The sequence below is a fragment of the Bubalus bubalis genome, chromosome 15, assembly GCF_019923935.1.
Source record: "Bubalus bubalis isolate 160015118507 breed Murrah chromosome 15, NDDB_SH_1, whole genome shotgun sequence".
In the NCBI taxonomy this organism is placed as follows: Eukaryota; Metazoa; Chordata; class Mammalia; order Artiodactyla; family Bovidae; genus Bubalus; species Bubalus bubalis.
In genome coordinates this window covers 7,855,939-7,879,678 of record NC_059171.1, presented here as the reverse complement: position 1 = coordinate 7,879,678, position 23,740 = coordinate 7,855,939, and the positions used below count along the sequence as shown (strand labels likewise).

The 23,740-nt window shown below is 37.5% G+C and overlaps 1 protein-coding gene across 1 annotated transcript in view; it reads left to right on the top strand.

The window, feature by feature from the left end:
• The first annotated feature begins 298 nt into the window (after positions 1 to 298).
• Positions 299 to 23,740, top strand: part of MMP16 (matrix metallopeptidase 16) — a 391,105-nt gene continuing 367,663 nt past the window's right edge. Inside the window, exon 1 of the mRNA XM_025265002.3 lies at positions 299 to 776. Coding sequence (XP_025120787.1) covers positions 645 to 776 — 132 coding nt within the window. The 5' untranslated portion in view covers positions 299 to 644. The remainder of the gene's footprint in view (positions 777 to 23,740) is intronic.

Here is a 23,740-nt window from a genome sequence, read left to right as displayed (position 1 = left end):
AGATGTGTGTGTATGTATGTGTGTTCGTGTACAGATGTGTGTATGCGTGTGTTCGTGTGCAGATGTGTGTGTGTGTTCGTGCGCAGATGTGTGTATGTGTGTATCTGTGTATTCGTGTGCAGATATGTGTGTGTGTGCGCGTGTCCGGTTGTGTGTGTATGTGTGTGTGTGTGTATACGCGCGCGCGCGCGCGAGCGCCGAGCCCGGGAGTGGGGCGGACCCCAGGAAGGCGGAGCTATGTAGATTCTGGCCGCGCGTTCGGAGGGCGCGGGGAGAGGGACGGCGCAGCCGAGGGAGCCGGAGCGGCAAGGCCCTGCCCGCAGCGGGAGGCGGCGGCGGCGGCGGCGGGGGCGGTGGACGCTCGGGCTGGAGGCGGCGGCGGCGACTCGGAGCCTAGAGGCGGCCCCGCGGGGGAACCTGGGCGCCACGGGCCCCCGAGGATGGTGAGGGCGAGCTGCTGCTGAGCTGCCTCCGCCGCGGCTTCTCCGGGGCTGCCAGGCGCGGGGGCCGCGTCCCCTCCCCTGCCCGGCGTCGGGTGAACCTGCAGGCTCCTCGCCCACCGAGGACTTCTGAGAGGAAACCAGGAGCGGGGAGAGACGAGAAGCCCGGGGGGATTCAGGCCATCCGCGGAGGCACAGTTCACTATGAGCGTACTCACCTCCAGCACTGGGAGACGGCTGGATTTCGTGCACCATTCGGGGATATTGTACTTGCAAACCTTGCTTTGGATTTTATGTGCTACCGTGTGCGGAACTGAGCAGTATTTCAATGTGGAGGTAAGAGCGCTGGGGCTTTCTTCCTTCCCCTTCGCCGGGGCTGCTCCCCGGACCGTTCCGTCCGCTCCCTGGATCCCGGTAGCCCCCGGCCGCCGGGGTCTGCAGACATTGTTCCCCTTCCAGCCGCCGGGACCCGTGTTGAGTTTCCCTGCGTCTTAGGTGATGGATGCGCCTGAGACAGAATCCGTTATCCCCGGCAGCACAAAGCGCGGGGCTGCGCGCTCAAAGACACGATCGTGGCCAGTCCATTCTTTTTACCAAGGAAGGAGGCGAACGCCTACCTAGAGCAAACGTGTAGTCGAATAAAAGCAGTCTGAGTTGGTGATAAATAAGCTGCTTCTGCTCGGGTAACACAGATTTCACTGCTTGGCATCATGTGCTTGCTGCCTTGGTATTGTTCCTGAAATCTTTCTCCCTGTGTTTTGTGCCTAACAAAGGAGGTTAAAAATCAAAGAGTCTAGAGGAGAGCGTGGGAATCCTTGATCTGTTTAATAATATGGCTTGGTGATAAAACACTTGCCTAGACAGAATCTTTTTCTCATTTAGACATAACTTAATACACTGTAACTGGATCTGGCTACACAGAGGGCATGAAAGCCGTCTCATTTTAAAGTGTCTTCTCTTCCCCTCCCCCGCCAAGTGAAAATAAATGTGACCCAGTGTAGTAGTTCTGAGGTGTGTCTTTAATTGGATTTCACGCTCTCATGGCAAAACAGAGAGAATGTAGATTGCCATTTGTTTTACGTGGATAGCTTTGGGAACCGACAGACACAAAGCAAAAGGGAACTTAAGGATAACGACTTGTCAGAGCTCTGCCAAAGTACCCTTCCTGTCATCAACTCAGCACTAAAGCCAGTACCATTCAGTACATCAATGGAACCTTGTAAACACCTGGTTTTCAGTCAGTTTATCACCTACAGGGCGGAATACAAATAAGAAGGGCTTATTGTCTTTGTAAAGACAAAGTATACTCTTTTTGGTTAGATCTTCAGTCACCTCAAAAGAATTATGATTAAGTCTCTGAAGACTAATGTGATTTTCTTCCCCCTATATCTTTGACTCTTTAAAGCTTATTGTCATTTTGTTGCGAGTGTGTGTTTACACAACAGCAGAACCTGTTGCACAGTATTTGACCATGTTTCATAGAACAGATTTATATACAAAGTGTGCATAATAAATGGTATATGTGAGGGCATATTCTGAATATAATTCTGCATTTGTATGAACTGTTCTTAGGACTGCATGTAGTGATGGTTGGTAGAGAAACAAAGTATTTGAAAAAGTAAGAGCATTCATCAAAAGCTAACTTTGCAGATATTAAGTATGATCATATTACACCAAAACCCCAATTCAAACCAAAATCCTTTGAAAAATACCACTTTGTTTTTCTGAATACAAAGAGGAAAGGAACTGTTAAGTCCACACTTTCCTTGGTTGCCAATTTGAACTTTTGGAATTGCATGCCACAGATGGATTTTTGTTTCTAACACTTAAGAGACAGTTTAATGTGGAAATGAAGAAGTAATTAGTTCATAGACTAGAGGAATGAACGTGGCAAGCTGCTGTTTATAAGGTTATAAAGAAAAGGGCCTATTGCTTCAGGTTGAAGTGCTGGTGGGGAGGTGGGGTGTTGGGAGGTGGTTAAAAGTAGGCGTTAGTTTTTATCTTGCTCACTCTGAAAAGGAAGCGGGAGCCTGGGTTCTTGGCTACCTGTTTTGGAAAAGTCTTAGATTTGCTTTCAGAGATTATTGGAATAACATCAGTATACTGATGATTATTTTAGGTTTCCTTTTGAGCCTAAACATAACTGGGCTTGTATTTGTTCATAGTTTGAATCTCTCATTCAGTTCCAGAAGATATTATTATGTGAGAAAAAGTTATGATTTTGCTAATCAAGATTTTATTTTAGAATTTCCATCATTCTCTTTCTTTAAGATATATGTTTAAAAGTAGTTCATGGAAAAAGTAGCTTTTTTCCCCCCATTTGGAGATTATTTAAGTTCATCCATATTTATTACACGATGCAAAAATTTAATTATGAAAGATAAGAGGCGTGTGCTATGTCTGATACAAAGATTTTCTAAGATTATGTTTCAAAGTTTGCATTATTCCCAAATAGTTTTTTTTTTAAAGCATTTAAACATATCATTAGTTGGGTTTATATACTTATATATGTGTAATAATAATCTCTTATTTTTTAAAAATCGTAAGGATAGATGCTAGTTAATTCAGCATACTATAAAAAACACAGGAGGATAGGATGTTTTCTGACATGAATTTCTGTCTGATTCACTTTTATTAGATGTTTCTTTTTGGTAGGAAACACTAATGGGAAAAATAATCCATCACATCTTCAAAAAAGCATTTATATAGTGTTTCCCATTCTGGTTGCAAAACATACACTGAGAATGCTTTATTTGATGGGTGGACCGTCTTAAAATAAACAGTAATGGTATCAATCATGCATGAAGCTTGTATCATAAATTTTTTTTGCTAGCAGGCACACTAAGTTATTATATTTGGAACGAAGCTTCTAAGAGAAGCTTTCTGTGCTGAGAACTGCAATTACAGTGCTTTAATTCTTGCTGAACTTTACAATTGGCGGGGCCCCCATACTCTTCCTTTCTACAATTTAAGGTTTAAAAACCTGTGTTCCCTCCCCACTAGGTGGGACTAAGTTGGTTAGAGCTATTCATGTTATTTCTTTCCTGTCTGATTTTTGAGAGTATAAATATTTGAAATTTTTAATTACTCAAGCAGGAGGTATTTGTTAATATGCTGATGAAAGCCTGTTACAGAGGAAGAGTGCATTTTGTTTTTTTTGTTTTGTTTTGTTTTTAAGAAGCAAAAAGGAACATCTCTTACAGCTAAGAAGAAGGGTGAGGCACTACCTGAAGTAGTACTATGGAAGACATTCAATTAATTCCCCTCCTTATATACTTCAGGTAGAACACTTTTTAATGTTAACATTTCTGTATACCTTTGTTGATTTTTGTATATCATTGGATCCAGTTTTGGGGAGTGGGCCTTTCTCTATGTAATCATTATCATGATGCAAAGGAGGTACATTGTTAATATTAACTAAAACTCAAAGACTGTTGTCTTTTGATTAGAGGTGTTCATTAGTCAGAAGAAGCTAAATTGCTAACAAAGAATCCTGAGTTACTCTCTACATTCTAAAAAGTCATTTTGTCTCTAGAATAATGTTCTTGTTGTAGTGGAAATTCTAATGATTCTAGAACTCCTTAAGACTGCAAGCACTTTTATCCTGAAACTTAAGGTAGAATATAGTTCATAATCAATAACTTTCATCATCAACTTTCATAGTTTGTCACGTGTTAAGTATTTATGTGAACAACATGTTCTTTATTTTTTAAAAATAATAGCACACATTATTCCTCTAGTGAGGAAATTTATTTTAAACTAATTTAATGGTAAAATAAAAACATGTGATGCTCTGAATGATGCACAGATAAAAAACCTTATAAAGCAAAAATTGATTGTGTTGTCTCTTTCTTAAAGAAAGAAGAGAGATTCTAGATTTCAAAAGGCTATTCTATGACAAATACTATGAATTGTGAGCGTAATCCTTCTACATTTTTCTTGCAGTATGTTTCTTTAGTATTTATTTACCTTTCTCAGGTTTATCTGAATCTACCTATAAGTTCAGAGTTTGCTTGGATTAGCTTTGTACTGCGTATAATCTTAGCAGTAATTAGTGGTGAGACATTTCTGAGGTAAAAAATTGTATTTTACAGATTTTAAAATGTCAGATGTTGGGACCTTTTCCTGTTTTTGTTTTCACTTGCTTAAATAATCAACATGCATTATTTTATTTGCTAATGGAAGGATGGTGACAACATTGTCTGGTCAGCCTCCTTGAATAAGGTACTCTAACTATATCCTTTAATTCTCCACTGTAACAATTTTATACCAGTCAATAGCAGGTGCTGCATAACTGATTCATTAAGGTTTTTAACCTGCAGCAAGATTCCATGCTTTGGAATCCCAAGTGTGCTGGCTATTCAGAATGTCATCAGGGCTAAGAACTGTGACCAGGAGACCAGAAGACTCACTTGTCCTCAGGATCCTCAGCTTCTCCTGCGTGTTCCACCTTAACTGTGTGTTTCTCTATTCAGTGTTCTTGGTCAGGTTGCCCAAATCTAGCGTTTTTCATGAAATGCTTACAGGTGAGCCTATACAAGTGAGGTATATTGTCTCTTACCACCCCCGAGAAATCCACAAAGAACAACCATCCAAGCCCATCCCTCTGTACAGCTGGGTTTTGTTTTTTAGTCTCTTCTTCCTTTTCAAGGAAGAATAGAGTTGGTTTCAGTAATAACTTTCTAATCTTTAGAGTCAGGTTAAAAGTGACAGAGCTGAAGTTCCTCTTTCATTTTCATGCTGTTTCAGGTTAGTAACAGAAGAAAATTTCAATGCACTTTTTCAGTGGTATAAGTATTTTCTCTTAAGTTGGATTAATCAGTTATTTTACATAAACTTATTTTTAAGGCCTGACTTACTTCAGAGTACTACTCAAAATGTACTCTTCAGAATATTTGGTAAATGACCAATTGAACTTATTTCTGGACTGCAAAAAGAGACACTGGACATTTGAATCAATTAGTTAAATTTGTTCATTGTCAAAGAGAAAGATTTATTTCATCATGCTCCTTCAGGAGCTTTCTGAGGCTTTAGCACATTTATTTAAAATTGAGATTGTCCTCTTTTATGTCACATTGCATCACAATTTATTTTATATATCTGTGAATGTAATTATATTCATCAGCTCATTTTTATTGTGGTAGACTATAGTTAGTGATTAAGAGCACAGGTTCATACAGATGAACTTATTTACACAACAGGAAGAGACTCATAGACATAGAAGATAGATTTATGGTTACCAAAGGGGAAAAAGAAGGGGAGGGATAAATTAGGAGTCTAAGGTTAACAGATACACATTACTATATATAAAGTAGGTAAACAATAAGGACCTACTATATAGCACAGGGAACTGTATTCGGTATCTTGTACTACTTTATAATGGAAAATGACCTGAAAAAGAATATATATATATATATATATATATATGCATATGTGTATATATATATATGTATATATATATGCATATAAAATGAATCACTTTGTGAAAAACTAACATAACATTGTAAATCAAGTAAAAATTTTTTTTAAAAAGAGCTCATATTCTGGTGCCAGATTGCCTGAATTCTAACCCCAGGTCTTTTACTTGCAAGTTAATGATTAAGTCAGTAACAGACAAGACAGTCTATGCGAGCCTCAATGCACATGTCTTTAAAACAGAGATACTAACAGTACTTTTCTCGTAGGGGGTTATTGTGATGATTGAATGAAGAGATGTACATCATATTTGGTAGATAGTGGATAGATATTTAACTCCATACTTTTTAGATGTTATTGGTAAAAATAAATGCTGATTCAAAGGTACTTGGCATGATAGCATCTAATTACAGAAAAGTCTATCAGGTTAGAATATACCAGCTGGTCTAGGAAGATTTTAATACTTTTTTAATTTTTACAAAATGTAATATATTGAAAGTCAACCAAGCTAACATCGGTACATTTTCTTCCCGTGGGTTTTTCTTAGATAGTTTAGTTCAAGAATGTGATTTTCACATTTTGTCTTGTCATCTGTTACTATCATAGAATGTCAAGTTCAGCTCACACCTTCTTTTATAAGACTGGGTTTGCTGAAATCTGTTCATCTTTTCTAATACCATGGAAAAGAAATAGGCCTTTATGATTTAGTAGGCCTGTTTATTTTAATTGACTCAATGCCCAAGTGCTTCCTATTCACGGTAGGGGTGGGATTTGATATATGACTTCAGCTAGCTCTATGTTGTACCCCAAATTTAGAACATAAGTCTTTTTTTTTTAATTAATAGGGGAAGGAGGAGGATGGGCAGAAAAAAGATTAAAGTGGTTTATTCAATGACAGTACGGTTTAAAATAAAGCAACTTGTTCATGTCACATTGGGAACAGAAGATAACTAGCAATATAGGGTAATGGAGACCTAGAACAGAGGGTCAAGGGACATGGCCTTTAATTTTGGTTCTTGTCCCAACATGGCTTTGATCTGGGCAAAATGACAATTGAACTAACTGTCACTAAAACCATTTCCAGATGTGATGTTCTATTGTATTCACTTCCAACCTTTAATTTATATAGCCAGAGAGGGGAATTGTACATATTTACTCTGTACATTTGGGGGCAACTAGACAGCCAAGGTAGAGTGTTCAGATTTTTTTTTTTACTGAAATGCCTATCATGAGGAAATACAGAATGTGCAACTTAAATCTAACATTTGTTATCATATGTAGTGACACAGGGCATTCCATTTTGGAAATGATCCTAGCCTTCTGCTGAGTAGTAAAAACACTGGCAGCAAATTATATGTAATTTGAAAATAAATTTTTGGCCAAGGTAGCAAACTTTAAAAATTTAATGTTAAAAACATGGCTTGATGTTATTTTGAAAAATACATATCATCTACAAGTGGTACTTCAGTCATAAAAAGGCAAGTTGGAGTGAGATCAAAATAGTTTTTTCCGGGGGGGAAGGAGTCTCAAAATTCAAATCCATCTATCTATATATAAAATATATATACATATTTTATAGTGAAATGAAGTGCTTATACTGTATGTCCCTTTTGCCCACTGTGGAAAATAATTTTGGCACCTGGCTCTTTGAGGGTTATTTTAGTTCTTCACATTTGATTTTGAATGTGAAAATCTGACTGCATTTGTTTTATGAAATATGCAGCTTATGCAGACAGCAGACATATTCCAGGTAAAAAGGATAAACTTGCTGAGTAAAAATAGATGTGACACTCAAGTTTTTTCTTTTGCTTTCTTCCCTTGGGAAAGTCATTTATAGATTTTGAGGTTATTTATGCAATTGTGTTTGACTGTTGATTCCTATCATTTAGCGCTCTGAATGGATGTTCTTCGTGTTAGTCTCACCACTACCTTTTGGCACTGTGCCTCCTTGGGTTTGGATCAGTGGAATATCTTGATGAGCCACAGTAATAAGCTTAGCCAAGAGAGTGAGAGTAACCCCACAGCAGGCCCCTAACCTTAGACTGTGACCTGTGGGTGTAGTATACAAAAGAAGGCTAGAGGGAGCTAGTCAGCTGTTTAAAGATTCCAATGGGAGAGGTTGGTTTAAAAATCAAGGCCAGTAGGTGCAATTAGATATCTAAAAATGAATCATAGCCAATCATAGGGAGCTTAAGGAAATCAATGAATGATTCATGATTGAATGTGTGAGCTTTAAAGGTTTACTGATAGCCACTTGGTGCCGGTTATTACATATTTGATGAACTAAGAAGGAAATTAATACTTTTGGGGGAATATGGGGGGAGTTCTGGGCATGACAATATGACAAAGATGGTTATAATGTAGGGCTACTTTATATCTCCCTTTTAAGTGTAGAATAAGTCAGCACTATCCATAATAGTGACTGTAGGTGCTTTTGGTATTCTCACTTTAACTAAAATGAATGAAATGATTGTATCTTACAGATTAAAGGAGGGATAAATCTAATTTGACTATGCCTTTTAGATTATATGTAGCAAAAATCTGCCTTTAGAAACTTATCAGACTATGGTTATTTTATTTTTTAATATTTACCAGGGGAATTTATTGAATGAATATTTTTTGATGAAAGGACATTTTAAAATATAGGTTTTACCTCTTCATCTTTTAAAATATATGTAAGGAATGAGCCACTGAAGTGTGAAACAGTGCTTTATCTCTAAGTAGGCAGCTTTAACAGGTTTTCGGATGAGCAGATTTTTCCGTAAGCGGGGGTTCAAAAAGGGGCAGTCTCTAATGCATTGGGGAATATTAACATTTAATTAAGATATTATAATTTACTCACAAGCATTAGTTAGATTTTTAAAGGTTCTCATCTGTCAATTAAGGGAAATACGGATAAATGAAGTAAGCCATGGACCCACAGACGGATATTCTCAGGAGTGACAGTCCTTAGAATGATGTATTCAAATGACAAAATAAACAAACCCAAATAGATTACTCACTGGAATGGAATTTTACAGTCCTTGTTTCCAGTCCAGTTCAGTTCAGTCACTTAGTCGTATCCGACACTTTGCGACCCTATGGATTGCAGCACGCCAGGCTTCCGTGTCCATCAACTCCCGGAGTTTACTCAAACTCATGTCCATCGAGTTGGTGATGCCATCCAACCATCTCATCCTCTCTTGTCCCCTTCTCCCCCCACCTTCAATCTGTCCCAGCATCAGGGTCTTTTCCAATGAGTCCTTGTTTTAGTCATGCTCAAACTAGAAGAGAATAAACTGCCATTTTTTTTTCAAGGAAGCGGGATACTTTTATGAACTTGATTTCATGTCCCCAAACTGCACGCACCTGCGGTGATGTCAGTGGCATTCAGCGGGCCTCTGCAGGTGGCTGAAGCAGTCAGACCCAAGTCATGTCAGTGGAGGCAGTTTTTCCATGAACTTTTCCCTGCTGAATTCATACCATGTGTTAATGGGTTCTCCTTGTTTTTGGCAATGAGGCATTTGAATGTGAGGCTTCTAATACCTGGGCATTTATTCCTCCTTTAAATAATTGCAAGCCACTTCCTTCTTGTGGTCCTGCTTGTTATTTTTCTAGTTGGAATCTTGTGGGACTTTATGTTTTAGACATATTACAGGACACTTGACCTGGAAATTGGGTAAAATTTTATAAGAAGTCACATTTTTTTACTCCTCTCCTTTTTCACTGTGGATAAGGCAGAATAGATTCAAAGAATTTCCAGAATCCGCTGTACACTCAATGATTTGCCTGAAATTGGTAATCAACTTATAAAAAAGCTCTCATGGTTTCAGATAAAACTCTTTTGGACATCTGCGTGTTTTAATATTACAACAGCTCTGTCATAGAACTTACTGACTTGCTCCTTACTACTTACTATGTAGATGGAGTGAAATTATTGTCCCATGGGTGACTCAGACAAATTACTAAAACAGTCTTTGATTTATTTTGACCATTCATAAAGTGGATTTGTGTTCTTTATTGCTTGACTATAGCACAGGTCTTTTAATGACAGTATTGAGACAATCCCAAGTGGTTTCCTTCTTAAGAACAGGGTTTATCTGTTTCCTCATTCTTGCCTATAACTGGGAATATAGAAGCAATTATATGCTGGCATAATATTCTAATTAGACAAGGTCCAAATAACCAGTAAAATGGGCGTGCCTGGAACTGATTTCATCGAACACCTTATTTTGATGATAATAAAAGCAATGTTAATTAGCACTGGTTGAGCATTTGCTATGTGCCTGATAGTGTTCTGTTTCATATCTCTTAACTCATTTAAATTTTATTACAATCTTGTAAGTTAGTACTACTATTTCTGTTTCACAGTTGAGGAATCTGAGGTATGGAAATGTTGAGGAACTTGCCAAGGCCACATAGCTCTGGATTCTTCTGAAGTGAAATAGCTCAGAATCAAAGCAGGCAGGTTGGCTGTGAAGCCCAGGGTCTTAACCAAGTCTTAACAGGCGAGAATTAACTCCTGGGTTTCCAGTAGGGACAGTGTAATCCACTTGCATCGTTTACATGTTGTATATTCCAAACTGAAAAGGAATCGTTGACACGCATAAAGAAAATGTGAAATCCATCCTAGTATGGAGACTTACCTGGAATAAAAACTGAATAGACTGTTATTTATTTGATTTGTTGATTCAGGATTGATTATGTGGTACTCAATATAAAGTTACTGTTTAATACCTTTTATAAGTTTTTACTCATAGAAAACTGGTAACCTATATTCAATTGCAAATAATAGTTAAGTTATATATAACATTAAATTAATCATAACATCTCATTCCTCAACTGTTTGTCATGTTGCATGCCCTCACAGTAAGTGTGATTTTCAAAGGTTTTAGGAAGATCTGATTACATTCCAGGATGAAAAGAATAGAACATTTTAGAACATGGAAAGGAAAGCCTGTTAGATCTGTGTTCCAGTGTCCTGCTGGGAAAGAATGTTTATGTGGATGGCTGCTGACTGTCATGAGTTCTGGAGTTTATTATTTTTATATATTGCTTTGATTGGGTAGAAGCTACAAGGAAACAGGTTTATTTAATCACTTCTAATATATTTCTTTGTGTGTGTGTGTGAAGTTGCTTCAGTCATGTCTGACTCTTGTGACCCTATGGACAGTAGCCTGCCAGGCTCCTCTGTCTATGGGATTCTCCAGGCAAGAACACTGGAGTGGGTTGTCATGCCCTCCTCCAGGGGATCTTCCTGACCCAACCTTGTCTCCAGCATCTACCTGCATTGGCAGGCAGGTTCTTCACCACTAGTGTGATCTAGGAAGTCCAGTACATTTCTTTACTGTAATGTAAAAGAGAACTTATAGATAGATCATTTCAGATAGATGAAGTGACTCAGAGCTTGCTGTTTCAGAATAGGCTTGATATTTGTCTTTATTGGAGAGGGAGTGAGAACTTCATCTTGGTGGTTGACCTAAGGATGTAACAAAACTTCAGTCCTTAAGCTTGTTGCTGTGTATAGCTTTCAAGGATCACTTGGTCCATTTATTAGCCTTTTAAGGAAAGACTATTTCTAAACCAATTTACAAAGGTGATTTTATAAAACACAGTTAGTGTTAAATATTCATTCAGCTGTCTCTCACTTCCTTTATAGGCAGTATCATAATGGCTGTGTTCAAGAACTTTGAGAAAAAATGCTTAAACATCAGCTGTATCACCAAAGCTCAGTGAACTTGAGTGAGCCAAGTTATTGACTCTGCGCTCCAATTTTCTCATGTGTAAAATAGAGGTAATAATACTCAACTCGAGGGTTGTTCTAAGATTAAAGAGGTAAAAGATAATGGGTCAAGATAATTTTTAGGCTTCTGACTTACTATCTCTTGCTGAAATAAAAAAAAAAATGGAAAAAAACATGAAACAGTGGGTTTTCAGTCATTGGACGTCAGGTAATGAAGGATAGTCATCCTTGAAAGATGTGACCCAAAATGAGCCCGCATGTCAATTTACTTCATTGGGAGAGTTTCCAGGTGACAATACAGGGAAGACAGAGCCAAGCAGACTCCCTGAATCAAGGAGATGAAGCTGGGCATATGGAGAAATCAAGGAGGTTGGAATTCACAAGTCAGAATACCAGGAGCATTCTGTAGGGTAAAAGCATGGAGATCCGCAGGGCACTCCCCTTGATCATTCAATTAAGACCTGATCTGCACCTTCCTTTGAAGTAGCTGGTGCAGGCTAAAGAAAGAATCAATCAGCAGAATTGGAGGGGGCCATGCCTGCAAACCACACAGGGCTGGGAATAGTGTCCATTCTCACCAGCCACACCAAGAAACCTCATGATTAACAGGGTGTTGGATAGAGGACTCAGAAGCATCTTGCTCCGGTTGTTGTTCTTGTTTAGTCGCTCTGTTGTGTCCAACTCTTTGTGACCCCATGGACTGACTTCCAGACTTCCCTGTCCTTCACCCTCTCCTGGAGCTTGCTTAAACTCATGTCCATCAAGTCGGAAATGCTGTTCAACCATCTCATCTTCTGTTGTCTCCTTCTTCTCCTGCCTTCAATCTTTCCCAGCATCAAGGTCTTTTCTAATGAACTGGCTATTCACATTAGGTGGCCCAAGTATTGGAGCTTCAGTATCAGTCCTTCCAATGAATATTCAGGATTTATTTCCTTTAGGATTGAGTGGTTTGATCTCTTTGCCATCCAAGGGACTCTCAAGAGTAATCTCCAACACCACAGTTCAAAAGCATCAATTCTTCAGTGCTCAGCTTTCTTTATGGTCCAACTCTCACATCCATACATCGCTACTGGGTAAACTATAGCTTTGATTATGTGGACCTTTGTCGGCAAAGTAATATCTCTGCTTTTTAATATGCTGTCTACATTTGTCATAGCTTTTCTTCCAAGGAGCAAGTATCTTTTAATTTCATGGCTGCAGGCACCATCTGCAGTGATTTTGGAGCCCAAGAAAGTAAAGTCTGTCACCATTTCCATTGTTTCCCCATCTATTTGCCATGAAGTGTTGGGACCCGATGCCATGATCTTAGTTTTTTTGAATGTTGAGTTTTAAGCTAGCTTTTTCACTCTCCTCTTTCACCTTCATCAGGAGGCTCCAGCACTGGGGGGAAAAAATATTCCTAGAAAACAGATCTAATTTTGCTTTAAAAGTCTTAAAAGCAAGACCTTAAGGGAGCAAACGTTTTGTTAGTGACTAAACTCAGTAAGAGATATGGGAATACAAAAATCCAGTACCTAATAGGTTAAAATTCACAATGCCCGACCTCCAATAATAAAAGTCACCAAGCATACAAAAAAGCAAGAAGACACAATACGGAAAGAGGAGAAACGCCAGTCTATCTACACTGCCCTCCTTCAGTGATTTCTCTGACTTGGCACCACCTTCCTCATGTGTACTAATAGTAAAATAGTGGGCACCAATACCCCAACTTCCTGCCTTTCGCTAATTACTTCTAATCAGTTGTCTCTTTTCCTATAACATGTATGTTTATCTTTTCCTATAATATGTCTGTATGCATGTCTCTTTTCCTATAACAGACTGAAGAGTCTGTTCATTTCTCATTTCTTGGCTCCAGCTCTACTTGGAGCCTCTGTATCCCTGTTCTGGACTCAGTATATTATCTCGTGGCCTGCACGACCTGTCATGATCAGACCCCACCCCTCTTTCTAGCTTCATAGCTCCAGGTTTATCTACTGTGGTCTTGATTTAGCACAGCAGTCGAACTAAAGGTCCTATACAGGCCTAAAATTATTGAAAACCCCTGAAAGTTTTTATTGTGTGATTTATATCTGTGTTTACAGTTCTAGACAATTAAACCTGCTACAATTTAAAAACATTTATTTAGAAATTCATTTAAAACCAACTTTAAGTTAATATATTAACACAGATGACATTTTTATGAAAAACAAATTTTATAAGAGAACAGTAGTCAAAAAAGACATTGTTTTACTCTTCTTCAAATACCTTTAATATCTGACATAAAAAATTGCTGGAGTCTCATATTTTTTCTTTTTTTTAAACCATTTTGAAAATTGAAGTTTAGTTAAGTTAGTATTTAATATATATATATTTATATATATATACATTCATATATAGATCTTTTTCAGATTCTTTTTCATTGTAGGTTATTACAAGATACTTAATATAGTTACTTGCGCTATACAGGTCCTTGTTTTTTATTTTACATCTATTTTATATATAGTAGTCAGTATATATTAATCAAGGTCCTAATGTATCTATCCTCCAACCCCTCTGCCATCCTGTTTGGTAACCATAAGTTTGTTTTTTATACTTCTGTTTTGTAAATAACTTCACTTGTATCATATGTTAGATTCTGCATATAAGCGATACCATATAATATCTGTCTTTCTCTTTCTTCACTTCATGTGATCAATTGTCTATAGGTCCATTCATGTTGCTGCAAATGGCATTATTTCATTCTTTCTTGTGGATGAGAGCAAACAATTTTAAACTTTGTATGGAAACACAAAAGACCTTGAGTAACCTAAACAATCTTAAGAAAGAACAGAGCTGAGACTTTAGACTGTATGACAAAGCTACAGTGATCAAAACAGAATAATAGAGGCTCAAAAATAGACACATAGATCAGTGGGACAGGACAGAAGGTCCACAAATAAACCCACACACTTATGGTCAACTAGTCTACGACAAAGGAGGCAAGAATGTGTAATTGTGAAAAGACACTTTCTTCAGTAAGTGGTGCTTGGAAACCTGGACAGCTGCATGTAAAAGAATGAAATGAGAACATGTTCAAACACTGTATACAAAAATAAACTTAAAATGGATTAAAGACCTCAATGTAAGACTGGGTACTATAAAACCCCTAGAGAAAACCATGGGCAGAACACTCTTTGACATAAATTGCAACAATATGTTTCTAATCTGTCTCCTCTGTTCAGTTCAGTTCAATTGCTCAGTTGTGTCTGAGTCTTTGCAACCCCATGGACTTCAGCACGCCAGGCCTCTTTGTCCATCACCAACTCCCGGAGTTTACTTAAACCCATGTCCATTGAGTTGGTGATGCCATCCAACCATCTCATCCTCTGTCGTCCCCTTCTCCTCCTGCCTTCAATCTTTCCCATCATCAGGGTCTTTTCAAATGACTCAACTCTTCACATGAGGTGGCCAAAATATTGGAGTTTCAGCTTCAGCATCAGTTCTTCCAGTGAATATTCAGGATAGATTTCCTCCAGGATTGACTGGTTGGATCTTCTTGCAGTCCAAGGAACTCTCAAGAGTCTTCTCCAACACCACAGTTCAAAAGCATCAATTCTTTGGGGCTCAACTTTCTTTATAGTCCAACTCTCACATCCATACATGACTACTGGAAAAACTATAGCCTTGACTAGACAGACCTTTGTTGGCAGAGTAATATCTCTGCTTTTTAATATGCTGTCTAGGTTGGGTTCCAAAATCACTGCAGATGGTGATTGCAGCCATGAAATGAAGAGATGCTTACTCCCTGGAAGGAAAGTTATGACCAACCTAGATAGCCTGGTGTGCTCCAGCCCATGGAATCACAGTCGGACACAACTAAGCAAGTTTCACTTAATCACTTAATTATATATTAATTTTTACATATATCTTAGCCAGTTTCTGAGTATAATTTTGTCCATTCATCTATTTAAACCTTCCTGGGAAAATATCAAGCGATTTTGCTTATTCCCTTCAGTAGTGTTTTGCAGGTTTCTATAGACAAGGAGTTAATATTTTTCTTTTCTGTTGCTATTTAGAATGGGAACTTCTATATTTAAAGAAAAGCTATTGATTTTTTATATATTATTTTAAGTAAATACCTTGTTAAATCATATTGTATCATATAATCCTTTTGCAGAATCTCTTCATTTGTCTAAGTACATGGTTATGTCATTTATATGCAAAGATAATATATACCTCCTCACTTTTTCTCTAATTCATTCTGTTGGGTAATTGCACTGACTAGTTCTTCCAAAGTAGTATTAAATAATTATTGTGATGCTAGATGCATTGTCTTTAATCTGACTTTAAGGGAAATGAAGACACATTTGTTTTCAATTCTCCATCATTAGCCTTTAAAATAATTAAAATCCTAGTTGCTTTATCCAGGATAGTTACTTCTAGAATCTCTGTATATTGTGTTTAAATTAAGATTGATTATGACTACACAGCATTTTTAGCATGACAAGAAATTAAAATTTGGTCTTATTATTAATGTTCTTTACTCCTTGATTTTAGCATGGGTTTGTCTTTTAATATTTCTTGGTAGTTTCCTTGAAAGTTTGACTCTCTGAGTTATTTATTGTAGTATTTGCATGAATATCACAGTGGTTGCTGCTGCTGCTGCTAAGTTGCTTCAGTCGTGTCCGACTCTGTGTGACCCCATAGACAGCAGCCCACCAGGCTCCCCTGTCCCTGGGATTCTCCAGGCAAGAACACTGGAGTGGGTTGCCATTTCCTTCTCCAATTCATGAAAGTGAAAAGTGAAAGTGAAGTCGCTCAGTCGTGTCCGAGTCTTAGTGACCCCATGGACTGCAGCCTACCAGGCTCCTCTGTCCATGGGATTTTCCAGGCAAGAGTACTGGAGTGGGGTGCCATCGCCTTCTCCAATCACAGTGGTTAGGTAGACAAAAATCAATTTTTGTACAAAACAAAAAAAATTGGTTAATTTTGTGATGACTTTGGGCATTTTATTCTAGACTTCTGTTCATGCAGAGAAAGCTAATTTGAACTACCCTGAGCGATAGAGGAGGTGCATTGGAAAATAGCAGTATAGTTCACAGATTGTGCAGAAGGGCTGACCAAGTGAACCTGGGGCAGCTGCAGATGTATTAAAGCTGAGACCTCTGCAGAGCTTTCTCTCTTACCCACATCTCTGTTTCTGTTTCTTGGTTGGCTTCCTTCGCTCTTGCTGCAGATCGTTTTTCTCCATGTGGTGTGGGTTTTCTATCAGCTGGCAACCATTTTTCTTTACGACATTTCTGGGAGAAAATAACTTCCCTCTGTCCATATGCATACGCTTCCAGTTCAACTATGTAAAACTCTCAAGAAAGGTTTTCCGATTAGCCCAGTTAGAATCACATGCCTATTCCTGTAGCTGGAGGTAATTTTGGGGGTCCATGAATGGCAGCTCATAATACAGTTGGATAGGGGAGGAATAGCGCTTTCCTCAGAAAAGTGAGTTCCGCCTATTGTACAGACCTTCAGCTGTAGAGGTCTAAAGCAGGTGAATTAATTTATCTCCTTTTTTTTCTTTTTGCTCTCCCCTTTTACCTGTTTCCTCTCCGCTGCTTCATTTCCAGCTGTGCTGCCCTCAATACACACACATGTGCACTTACCTTCCTGACTGTCTTTCACTTCCGTTTTCAGTTCACTTTTTCCCTCCGTTTCTCTGGACAGGTTAGGATTAAGATACGCCTTCTGCTGTAGGGTTGTTCCCTAATTTGGAGTGAAGTTTCAGTTGAGAAAGAGGAAGAATATTCATGATTCAGAGATCACTCTATAACAAAAACAGAAATTGTAATAAACCAGGTAGAGTTTTGAGTTAGTGTGACCGAGAAAACACAAATCCAAGAGACTTAAGTTTGTGTTTAAGCCTTAAGTTAATTTTTGGATTTACACTCTTTATTTGTATTCAACAGTTAAAGCATAAATACATTTTTTCTCCTGAAACTTCTTTGACTGATTTCATATGAGAGGTGACAGCAAAGGTTTGAGTCTGTTGCTCTTTGCACGCTACCCCTTCCCCCCAGTCTGTATGTTTAGTGCTGGGAATTTAACCATAATCTAGATCAACGCTTTTCTGGATGAGGAGTCTGAGGACATGTTTGTGGACATGACTTCACCTCGGGCTTCACAGAAAGTTCATGACAGAAAGCAGAGTAGAAAACAGGGCTTCAGACTCCAGCGTTCTTTGACATTTTATGAAGAACTGTGCTGTTATTGAAAAATGGGCATTTTGCTATGGTGGTGGTGGTTATTCAGTTGCTGAGTTGTGTCTGACCCTTGGCAACCCCATGGACTGTAGCACACCAGGCTGCCCTTTTCTTCACCATCTCCTGGAGTTTTCTCAAACTCATGTCCATTGAACTGGTGATGCCACCACCAAATTACAGAAATTACTGTTGTAATATGGATTGGAAATGTTAATATTATTTGGGCTCTGGCCCTCTGTTGACAAAAATACCTTGTGAAACAATAAAATGTTTTAGACATTTGAATATCGATATATGAATTTATTCTTTATATATTTCCTAAGAACAAGTTTTAATGGGGCAAAAGGATAGGGAGAAAACATAAGGTTATTACCAAATGCCTTCTAAATTCAGACTTTGACAAATTCATTCTGTCCCAAATAATTTTACTCGAAAAATGCTTTCTTCCTTGGTGGCAAAGATGTTCACGTGTTCTCCCCACTATAAAATAGTGTCTTCATTTCACCTTTGTTTAAATTTATATATAATATTACAATTAGACACATTTGTAACTATACACACACAATGCTATATTCATGCATATTTATGGAAAGGATTGGAAGGCATCATATGTATTCATGTGTATATTGAAACAGCTTTCTGAGAGATTTGGGGAAATAACTAGCTTTTGATATAAACCTAGAGATTTTCATCTTAATTTAAAACTTTATAGCAAATAAGTCAGAGTGATATTAAAGGAGATAACTGTTTTCCCTCTTCCAGAAGAGAATCAGACAGTCAAAACTCTAAAAGTTCTTTTTTAGGTCTTACATAAATATGACTTATTGTAGATATATGGAGAGCAGTTGAGAAGGTGAAATATTTATGGAACAAGAGAAGGCTGAGAAAGGACTTTTCTGTCCCATTGCTCATTATCCATAAAATGATCAGCATTGCAAAAAAATGAATATTTGTCCTTTGCTTTAAAATTATTCCCTGGTGGCTCAGACAGTAAAGTGTCTGCCTACAATGTGGAAGACCAGGGTTCAGTCCCTGGGTTGGGAAGATCTCCTGGAGAAGGAAATGGCAACCCACTCCAGTATTCTTGCCTGGAAAATCCCATGGACAAAGGAGCCTGGTGGGCTCCTCGCAAAGAGTTGGACATGACTGAGCGACTTCACTTTCTAGAATTATTGAATGGACCCCTGTGAGAGGTAATCCTAGTCTTTTATTAGCTAGGTTTAAAATAAAGGATTGGGGTTGTTTTTATGATGAAGTAAGTGACTGATTAAATTTTAATGGGTTAATCTAAGGCAAAAGGAAAAATTTAAGTGATTCCTCCTCTCACGTTAATCTTTAAGCGCCCTGTTTCTCCACACCTTTCAATTCACCCCTAGAAAATAGTAAACTTTGTGTTTTTTTTTGTTTCTCCCATTGTTTCAAAGTCATTTCTGTGTTCATGACTGATGGCATTTTATTAGCTGTTAGAAGAGTTACCCTAATTCCAGACACATTAAGAGCAAGCCTTTCATGTACAGCTTTTTTTTTTTTTTTTTTCGATCTTAGAGGACTCTAAGGCTTATGTATTTTCCCATGCGCTCTCTCATTCTCTCTCCAGTGAGGGGTTGAGGGAGTGAATATACTATTTATATCAGATAATTATTGAATGATATTTTAATAAGAAAAGTTTGAATCTCATAATTTAAGAGATATGACTGGAGTATAATAGAATTCAGATCAATCTTCTGTGATAGAATGTATTTAAATTTGGTAGTTAATACTATAAAGATACCGGCCACTTTTTTTTCCATATGGTCTACATTGCTTCTACATTTTTAATGTAAAATTTTTGGCATTTCCCAACATGGCAGACATTTATATTCACTTTAATAGGAAAGAAATATAAACCTAAGTATTAATATACTTTCTAGTTCCTGTCTAGATTCTAGTACACACAGAGAGTAGACGTTAAAGCCTCTGCTTGTATGTCGTCAGGAGAAACAAGGACTGCAGCTGCGGAACACGTATAGAAAGGCCGTATGTTTCCAAGTTCTGATGTTTCTCATACAAGCTGTCATTGATGAACTCCTTTATAAACTCTCTTATTCAAGGTCAGAGAGGAATGACTTTTTGACCAACAAGGGCTTTTATTTGTTTTCTGAGATACAAAATTGACCATTTTCTTTTTCTTTCCAAGTCTTATCATTGCAGGATACATTCCAGACAGTATAACAATATCTTTACAAATCAGTTCAAACTGACTCATTTGATGACACAGTCACAGTTCAGTCTTAGGTGGGCAAGAAGTTTTGGTAAATATTTAGATAGCTTCAAAATTAAGTTTAAGAGTCATTCACTTTTATGTTTGTATTTTATGAATATCTATTGTATTGCTTTTGTCAGTGGGACCTCACCTTCAGGATCCTTCTCTTTTTGGCGTACTACTTCTAGGTGGGATCCAGATAGGGAATCAAGAGACATGGTGTTAGCATTAATGGAAAAATTTGGAGTTTGGAAGACTTTAATTTTTTGCCTTTTTATTTAAACATAATATTGATACAAATGGATAAACAAAAGCATGAGACAGGAATTTATATATTAACTTTCTGAGCAGAAGGGGCCAATCATGAAAGAAAATGAACTGATCTGTTTGCGATATCTTTTTTTCAAATTGGGAACAGATGTAGCTACAGAGTGTTGGTAAACATGATTGAGCTTCTCACCAAATAAACTCAATTTTACTCCTCTGTCCATTGTACTTTTTCTCCTATGGAAGGTAATCACTCCATTTCCCTCATACTGTGTGATTTTAAAAGGTTAAGCTTGGGAAAAAAGATTTGGATTTATACTAAGCAAGTTGTAACCTTGCAAATGTCAGAAATGAGCTAAGACAATAGGTTGTCCATGTGTAAAAAATTCAGTGGATCCATTTAAAATTAATTATCATGATGTTTTGAAATTTAATTTGCCTTTTCAGACTATGTACTCTTGCCATGTAACACGTGTATTTGAAGTACGATACCACTTAAAAAGCAAAATAGATAACACATTATTTATATAGGCAATCATAGAGTAAATAGCACTGAATTGAGAAGTCTTGCTGTTGCTTCTTTTGTGCCATGGAGCCGTGAGTCTCAGACTTCAGTGTGTAGATGAGTCATCTGGAGGAGCTTGTCTAAAGTGATGATTTCTTGTTTCCTCCAGAAGGTCTATTTCAGGATGTCTGATGTAGAACTTCAGATTCTACGTTGTGAAAAATGTCTCCCATCCCCCCAAGTGATTTTAATGTTGTTGCCAAACTATTGATCTGGCTTTGAGAAGCACAGTTATAGAAATTCCTCAAGGATTGTTATCTGAGCAGTTACACGTGTTTTCCATTTCTTTCTCTAAATTGAATTCAGGTTTATTGGCCTGTAATTCTCTGGTTCATCTCTTGTTCCACATGTAAATTTGGCAATTACAAGCAATACATTTTTTACCTCCCAGTCGACACTTTGATGCTTAGATGGATCTACTCTTACACTATTCCTAATGTGGAATGTTTAGGCGAGAGGAGGTGAAATATTTTAAGGTTACAATGAGTTTTAACTGACTGTACTCAAAATATTCCTGCTGCATTTTTATTGTTTTCTAGTGGTGACCTTTTATTGGCTTTCTCCCCTTTTGTTTTTACCTTCTAATCACTTTAAATAAGCCCAGGTATGATTTAGCTACCTTTTAATTTTTTTCGCTATCTTCTGTTAAGTCCAGATCTTTGTTTTCTGTACAGATGAACTTACTGAACTCACTGGCATATCATAGAATTGTAAGTTTGGTTGTGTTGAACATCATTTCTCAATTGCCATCTACACAGACTTGGCTTCTTTGCCTTGAAAAATAGCCAAGATTTACTGAGCATTTTGCACATGTGCCATATACTGTGCTGTTATATATATTACCTTATTCCATTTTTAACTCTCTATATAAAATATTATTACCATATTCATTTTACAAACAAGAAAACTGAGGTAACAGAGAAGCTGAGAAACTTGCCTAACTTGAAACTAGTAAGTGAGTGTGGAATTTGGGAATCAATTCCAGACAGTGTAACTCTAGAGCACACTCAGGCAAAAGGGACTATTCTCAGGTCTCAGAGAGCTTCTTGGTTATTACAGAGAAATTGTATGAGTTTGGGAGAAGCACTTCTTCTATAGGACTTCTTTTCCAGATATTGACATTTTATGCTTAGAGTGCTCTGAAGTTTTTCTTCTGTTAATAACACAGGTAATGGAAATATTCATTCATGCTTTAACAAACTGCTCTTGCGAGATCATTTTTTTTTCAGATCTGAGTACATACATAGAGTGTCTGGCATATGTGTCTAGCTTTGTGGGAGCTAATCCTATGGACAAAGTAATATCTTAGAAAATCTGTTAAAATAGAACTATTAAAGATGACTATTGAAAGTCCAAGTTTAAATACCATAATATACTATGTCTTTACAATAACCATACTAGAAACTTATTTTTACTTTAAAAAATAACTGTAGGTTTTCTAGTCTCAAATAGTAACTTATTTTGATCTTATTCCATTATTGCTGTTCATTCGCTCAGTCGTGTCTGACTCTTTGTGACCCCATGGACTGAAGATTGCTGGGCCTCCCTGTCCCTCACTATCTCCCAGAGTTTGCCCAAGTTCAAGTTTAACTTATTCTACTTTAAAAGAAAAATGATACCAAATAAATTGTTAGGAGTGAATGTGGCTGAAGCCATCAGTTTAAATAATAATTCCCTTCATTTAATATAGCTTTTAGAATTCTTGAATGTAGTTCAGTTCAGTTCAGTCGTTCAGTCGTGTCTGACTCTTTGTGACCCCATGAACCGCAGCCTCCGGGCCTCTCTGTCCATCACCAACTCCCGGAGTCCACCCAAGCCCATGTCCATTGAGTCGGTGATGCCATCCAACCATCTCATCCTCTGTCGTCCCCTTCTCCTCCTGCCCGCAATCTTTCCCAGCATTAGGGTCTTTTCCAATGAGTCAGCTCTTTGCACCAGGTGGCCAGAGTACTTGAATGTAGAGTTATATTCTTATTCACCTTTTTATCCTAGCATCATGGCTGGAAATTGACAGATGCTAAATAAATGATTGTTGAAAAATGGAGACTGAGGAAGTTTAATGTGGGATAAAAACACTGGATTATAAACCTATTCTTGGATTTTATTCAGATTCGTATAAATTAGTAATTAGGATTAATGCATAATTAATATAAATGCATATATGTATATATTTCCATTATGAATCTTTTTTCCAGCAAAATGTTATGCCTAAAGTTTTGATTTTTCAAGTTTTTTCACTCATGCACATTTTATGGTGCTGCTTTATGTCTTGTTAGAGAAAAATGGTACAGAGCAAGGTTCATGATAATATCATCTGCATATAAAAATATATCATGTAAAACCAATGTATTACCATCTGTGCTTCACTTATAATTTCCAAAGAAATTACTGCACAATTTCCAGAATTACCTGTTTCTTTAACCAACATGTGTTTTATGGAAACAGATTAAGGGTTGGAAAACATTTCTGAATTATTTCCAGAAACCAGCATGTTTATTAGATTTGAACAGTAATAAAAACAAAAGGCATTTGAAAGTATCTTTTCTTTGATAGACTCAGCCACTTTGGAAAACTGAGACCATCATTGAAAGCACACATAACTTAAATTGCTCTTTGGAGGTATAGGACATTTTCTCTATTATGTAAAGTTGTCTCGGAAAGAGTCTATAAATACAGAGTTTATTGGGCTCTGCCGGCTATAAGTGTATGGCACCTTTTCTTCTATTCCATTTTGTCTTCTTCAACTTCTCATGTGGGTTACTGCTACCAGTAGAGCAGTAATAGCACTTGACTTGGTTCAGTTTTGCTTAGCTGTTATTTTCCTTCCTGAGTCCTTGGAGAGCCTACATTCTGGATTCAAGGGGAAAGCAATCAAGT